At 46.8% G+C, this 6,914-nt stretch overlaps 1 protein-coding gene across 1 annotated transcript in view; it reads left to right on the forward strand.

Annotated features, from left to right (window-relative positions):
* LOC108802036 overlaps positions 1 to 1,411 on the forward strand; it is a 6,368-nt gene extending 4,957 nt beyond the window's left edge. Inside the window, exons 4-6 of the mRNA XM_018573924.1 lie at positions 624 to 863; positions 994 to 1,091; positions 1,265 to 1,411. Of these exons, the coding sequence (XP_018429426.1) occupies positions 624 to 863; positions 994 to 1,091; positions 1,265 to 1,411 (485 nt within the window). The remainder of the gene's footprint in view (positions 1 to 623; positions 864 to 993; positions 1,092 to 1,264) is intronic.
* The last annotated feature ends 5,503 nt before the right edge of the window (positions 1,412 to 6,914 follow it).

The raw sequence follows: 6,914 nt of genomic DNA on the forward strand, positions 1-6,914 counted from the left end.
AAAAAAAAAAAAGTAAAAAAACCCCCCCCCCCCCCCACCAAAAAAAAATATAGTGAATGCTCACCTCTCCTAATGCCCTGTGTCCTGTTGTGACATAATGGCCGGTGGGAGGAACGACTGAGTGAAACGTGGCATCAGTAAACAGACATTCTCATAAGCTTTGAATTCTGAAGATACTTCAAGAGATGGTTTTCTTTAGCAGGGGAGTGTAAACATTCTTTGTTTATGTATTTATTTTAGCAACAGGGTCACATTTCTAGAGTTTTCTATAGGAAAGCATATCTCTCCATGACATGGACAGACAGGAAGGTGGGGGGGGGGGCTTTCCACCAAGGAGGGGGGTCCTCACTTCTTCTTGCCGGTCCATGTCATGGAAAAAGGAAAGATGTCTCCTCACTCTCCCATGGGGGCCTAAGCTGTGGTAGGTGTAGTGTCAGGGCTCTCAATCTGGGGCGCCACACTGAGACCAGTTGACGTGGGATGACCCCCACCTTCCCCTTCCTTACTGGTTCTCCTCTGGTGATTGGTTGATGTGTAGAAAGCACCTATTTTTCATGTCCCCGTGTATTATTATGGGTCCTCGTTTCTATATTACTATCTGATGTGACGTTCTTTTCTTACAGATCGGGTTTCCAAGCCCACCATCTACGACAGCAGCTCCAGTCAGGAGATTAACCTGTCTTGTATCTCCTCCACCATCAATGTGACCTACACATGGCTGGACCAAACCAGAGGAGAAACTGTGTCTACTAATCAGCAGGACTACATTGCACCCCGACCAAAAGAGAATGTTGTACTGACCTGCACTGTAAATAATTATTTATCGGAGGACAGTGAATCTATAACAATCCCTTACAATGCAGGTGAGACACAGTTGGCAATTGTGAAAACAGCTGATTTGTGCTTCACTGTCTATACTTACCTACATGTTGGACTATGTACATCTCTCCGGATTGGCGTATGCTCAGCAATAGCTTTTGTGGCCGTATACAGACCCCGATGAACTGGACGGCTGCAGGGCTAGCTTGGAATGTGTCTTTGGGGCACTGGGCTCCACATTATGGTGGTTTCCAGACCTGAGAGTGTACCATGTTAGTTATCCAGAGGGGTGGCACGGTCTCTGGTGTGGCCCAGTCTCTGAAGACTCACTTTGAGAGTAGACCTCTTGGGTGGAGTATCGGAAGTGACCCAAACGTTAGGGGACTGAGTGATGCCACACTTAGTTCAGGTGCATGTGCTTCATTCTTTTGTTATCACCACTTAGTGTGAGGGAACATCTTCTTGCTATGGCTCCTCTGTTGCAAGTGACGCAGCCATCCACCTTGGTTGGTCTTTGCTGTCCATCTACAATGACTTGGTCACCGCCGGCCTCGCTAAGCTCTCCCGCAGCAGCATGTTCATGAGTACCTAACCGTGAGTGCAGCTCCTGCCTTTGAACACAACATGTCGGATCGCAGACACACAGGGAGTAGTCCCGTAGGTTCCACCAACTCTCAGTCCACTTGCTATGCACCCACTCGAGCACCTGACACCGACAGCCTGGAACGTTGTCTCCTGCTTGAGTCCTCAGAGTCTTGGCATGGATCACTTGAGGATTTCACCACAGTTATGCCGGAATTCCCAGGACAAATTGCAACCCGGACTGGTAACTCTGACTGTAGAGGCATTAAGTGTATCTTTACACCTTCTCCTGCAGAATCTGATCTGCCTGCTGCCTTAGCGGCCTGTGGATAAGGGAGCGACGCTCCCTTATCCAGGAGACCATTATGGGTGCAGGCTGTTGTATATTTAGCTGCAGGTTCTGTCCACAAGCCTGACTCAGCCTTTTGTTTATTCCTGAAGGTCCCCGTTTGGGCCAGTTGCTTTCATTCCACTATCGCCAGGTGGCCTCAGTGGACTATTACAGTTGAAGGGTAAGATTCGCCCCTTCCAGTAACGGCTCGCTGTAACAGGAGCTTCGGTTTTAAAGCGCCTTCCAGCATCAGGCCTCGGTATCCCAAATCTGTAAGGCTGCCACCTGGTCCTCTGTTCATACCTTTGCCAAATTTTACCAGGTGGACATTCAGGCCCGCGCAGATTCTAGCTTTGGCCTCAAGGTTCTTCAGACCGCCCTCTGAATTGTGGCCCCTCACTGTTATTGTTCGCTGTTGGGGTTGTTGTTGTTTTTAGAGGACTTTTACCCGTTGTTTGCTGTGTTGGCCGCCCCTCTAATGGACCGCTCTTGGACGTTGCTTCCATTCAAGATTTAACTCCCTGTGACCTGTGATGTACGCCAAGATTTTACAGGTAAGAAAAAACCTCTTATGTTTTCTCAATGCAGAGAACCTGTAGAATAAAAAGACGGTAGTTGAAAAAAAATTTGTCTCCAGAATTTTAGTGCATAGTGCATTTACATACATGTGTCCTAGGTGCCTGTATTTTTACATGTATGCATGTTCTGGGGGTTTCTGGGGGAAATGTTTCTATTAGACCCCCTAAATATACCACTAAAAGTGTTTTGTTATATCTGACATGTGCAAAAAATACTTTATATTACCAGAAGTATTGGGCCCCTCCCCCTCCAAATCATTGGATTCAGGTGTTCCGTGACATTTCCTGGCCACTAAACATTCCGCCGCGGTCGCCTGTTACTGGGATTATAACAAAGTGGAAGCAACCGGGAACAACAGCAACTCAGCCAGGAAGTGGTCGGCCACGTCACATGACAGAGCGGGGTCAGCGCATGTTGAAGCGCACAGAAGTCGCCAACTCTGTTTTTCGGGGGTTGGGCTCCGCCTCTTAGTTCCAGTGAAGGGAATTCTTAAGGCATCAGTACACCAAGACATTTTGGACAATTTCATGCTCCCAACTTTGTGGGAGGAGTTTGGGGACGGCCCCTTCCTGCTCCAACATGACTGCGCACCAGTGCACAAAGCAAGGTCCATAAAGACATGGATGGAGGAGTTTGGGGAGGAGGAACGTGACTGGCCGCACAGAGTCCCAACCTCAACCCCATAGAACACCTTTGGGATACATTAGAGCAGAGACTGCGAGCCCCTCCCCCAACATCAGTACCTGACCTCACAAATGGTCCAACATTCCCATAGACACACTCCTAAACCTTGTGGACGCCTTCCCAGAAGAGGCGGAGCTGTTATAGCGGCAAAGGGCGGAGCCAACCCAATATTGAACCCTACGGACTAAGACTGGGATGCCATTAAAGTTCATGTGCGTGTAAAGGGGCCCCGATACTTTTGGTAATACTGTATAGTGTATTTTCTATGGTTATCACCGCCATCTAGTGGTCATAATGTGATATTACATGGGGGGGGGACATTCAGAAATGGAACTTCTAAAGTAACAACTAAAGAATGTTCATTTTGGCATATATCCACACTGAATGAACGTTCACAGATATTCGCAGTGCAAATTAATTTACTATAGACCCCTTTGTGTTGCCATTGCAGGTTCAGGGTGACCTTGTTATGCCCTGTGTGTATATTATTATGTCCAGCAGATATAATTAGCTTGTTATTGGTGAACAAAGACTTGTATGGTGTACTGTTACTCACGGGTCACCGTTTTGCTGTAGTTGTGCAGAAAGTGGATAAATACGAACGGTCCAGTTCATCAAAATGGATGGAAAAAGAAATGCAAGAGAAAATAATGTATACATCGTCAGTCGTCAGCTCAGACAGTTTCCTGTGATTTCCAGTATTTTGTAAATCTGTTACAGATTATCATCCGCTGACGTGAAGAGATATGACACATAAATCCAGACACCCCTGAGGTACCCATAGTTCAGAGGCGGAACTGCCGCCAGTGCAGCCGGTGCGGCTGCCCCAGGGCCTGAGCCTAAGGGGGCCCAGTAGCCCCAGGCACGAGCCCAGTATACCGCGGCAAGAGACGGTGGGGGGCGCCTGCGCCCGGAAGTGAGGAGAGTGCCAGGATGAAGCCGAGAGGCGAAAATACATGTGCTGCAGACTACGGGGCAGCGCTGGGGCCTCGGCCCGGGAGGACCCAGCGAGTACAGAGCCCACCACCTCTCCCTGGTCCCACCGCGAGGTCAGGCAAACGAGGTAACTGCTCTGTGACATTGTATCCCTCTGTAACTGATGGAAATGTTCTGGATTTATGTATAAAGTATTGCTGGGAGTTGTAGTCCTCTATAGGGTTGTGGAAATTTTACTAGGATGTGTTCTAGTATATTGTCATCATGTCTCAGTGTCGGGATTTCTGCGTCATGCTCGATTGGAGCGTGACCCGGATTTTAATCAGCGCTGGGGTTAAACCATTGGAGTAGATATCTTACGCGTGGCGGAGCAGTGCTTTCTTAGCGAGTGTGTGGACGCCAAGCTAAGGCCCCTGCGCATAACGCGGATTTATTGGCTTGGCGTGTATACAACTTGCTTTGAGGACATAGTATTATTTAAGATACATATCCGCCTTTATGAAAGGAACGTGCGTTCGTATTTCTGATGCGTCTGATCAGCGCGCTGGAGATAGTATGGCGTTGTCCCTGCAGATAAGCTTCCATTCATAGGAATCATAGTAACGTTATTGGGCATTGAGCCGTGCTGGATAAGGTTCGCTCCAGTGGTAATGGGAGATTGTATTTGTGGGTCTGGAAAGATGGCAGCTAGGAAAAACATGCGTCTGTGCACACGGGTCTGTGGGCTATGCACATCGCTTCTACTATGATACAGACATACACTCCCTTTTCTTCTATGTATATGTGCTTTGTTGACTGGCTATGTATTGAGGAAGTGATGTTGGTTGTTGACATCACTTCCTGGTTTCCTGTTTGAGACATCACTTCCTGGTTTCCTGTTTGAGACATCATTTCCTGTTTGAGACATCACTTCCTGTTTGAGACATCACTTCCTGTCGGACAGCTATAAAAATAAACAAAAGCTGGTGCCATTCTGCATTTGCACCAGTGCAAAATGACATCGGCTATAGAGGACTACAACTCCCAGCAATACTTTTTACGGCAATGCAGAATTGCGAGCGCTGTAGAAAATATTGCTGGGAGTTGTGGTCCTCTGTAGCCAAAGGCATTCTGCATTGCCGTATAAAGTATTGCTGGGATTTGTAGTCCTCTATAGCTGGTGCCGTTCTGCATTGCTGTATAATGTATTGCTGGGAGTTGTAGTCCTCTATAGCCGGCTCCATTCTGCATTGCTGTACTTTATTTCTATTATTATTATTATTACACTGTAATATATAATGAAATTATTATAAAAGTCACCATATAGCAGAATCAGTGGGAGCCCTGAGCTTGTTTTTCTGCTCTCAGGTGGTCAGTGGAGCTCTTAGGTGGCCAGTGTGGGCTTTCAGGTGGTCAATGGGGCTCTCAGGTGGCCAGTGCGGGCTTTCAGATGGCCAGTGCGGGCTTTCAGATGGCCAGTGGGGGCTCTCAGGTGGCCAGTGGGGACTCTCAGGTGGCCAGTGTGGGGATTTTAAGAGCTGGGGGGGGGGCATAAAAAAAATCTTGCACCAGAGCCCTTTGTTTCTTAGGTCCGCCACTGCCATCGTTCTTGGCTGACATTTGGGGGGGATCCTTCAGGACCGGTTTCGGTTTCATAGTGGCCAGGCCATAGCTCGGTGCATGGATTTCCATGACCTTCCCACACTTCAGTATAGTATTGGGGGGTTGAATGATGAGGTCTGGGAGTCTGGGGGCACCTTCTGCGGTGGGTCCTTCATGCCGAGGATTTTATTTCCATCTTGTATTATTAGTAGGACGCAATAAACTGTGACTCAGCCCGTGAGGTCTAACCCCGATATCCTTCTCTGATTTCTTTCAGACATCGGAAATTCCAGAAGACGTCAACATATTTTTATTATTATTTCTATTTTGTTTCTTATTACTGTTGCTATTCTTCTTCTTCTTTCAGTGTTCTACTATAAGGGTGAGTACATTGAACTTCATTATTTGTACAGTGCTCAGTATTGTGCTGTGAGGATGATTTTAGAAGATAATGCAATTATGTATTTATCAATTTATTAATTGTTTAATTATGATTGAATTATCATTTATTATTTAATACTCAATTAACAACCTCCTGAAACAAAAGAAATGCCAGCTGGGTTGTTATTAGGGTTGCACAGATACCAAGTACAGTACTCTGTACAAGTACGAGTACATGTACCGATACATTTGTAAGCAGCACACGGAGCTCCCGGGATTTCTACATCTCTGTATAATGTACGATTTTGTTTTTATAAATATAAATAAAGGGATGCACTGATACCAGTTTTGCAAGTACGAGTACTGATACATTTTTGTTTATTGTCATGTGACAGTTTTTCTAAAACAATACAGACTAATGATTTCAGGACAGCGGAGGAGCGCCAGAGCCCGGTCCCAGCTGCCACCTCTGCAACCCTGGTAGTTCTCATAAATGCCGAGTATCGGCACTGGTACTCAAAAAGTATCTGTGCATCCCTAGTTGTTATCGAGTATTTCATATTTGGCATGCTAGGCACGAGTCAGATCATTTTTTTGTAATCCCCCCAACCATGCTCCTCTAATATTCATGTAATTATATGAATACCAATAATGAGCAGAATCAAAATCATCACGCTGGTAAAAGATAAAGTTATATTGGAAGGGGCGAGAGCATGATGGTTTGTTTATTTATTATTTGTATTTATATAATGCCGACAATTTACACAGCACCTGTGGACCCCAAAAGAAGCTGATGAAGCAGAGAGCAGAGGGTGCCGCGAACGAGCACATATAGGCGATCGGCGGGCTATGGACCTGCTGATCGCCTATATGTGAAACACCCGGTAACGGGTGTGTGCAACGGTCGGGTCTTTTCTGCCCGTGCTTGCCCGCTAGGGGGGCGCGCGCGAGCAGAAAAAAATTGCCGTCTGGAGACGGCAACCCGCCAATCCAGCAGTGCCGTCCGTCCGTTTTTTTACTA

Source organism: Nanorana parkeri, unplaced genomic scaffold, assembly GCF_000935625.1.
Source record: "Nanorana parkeri isolate BGI_ZX_2015 unplaced genomic scaffold, ASM93562v1 scaffold2618, whole genome shotgun sequence".
Classification (NCBI taxonomy): Eukaryota; Metazoa; Chordata; class Amphibia; order Anura; family Dicroglossidae; genus Nanorana; species Nanorana parkeri.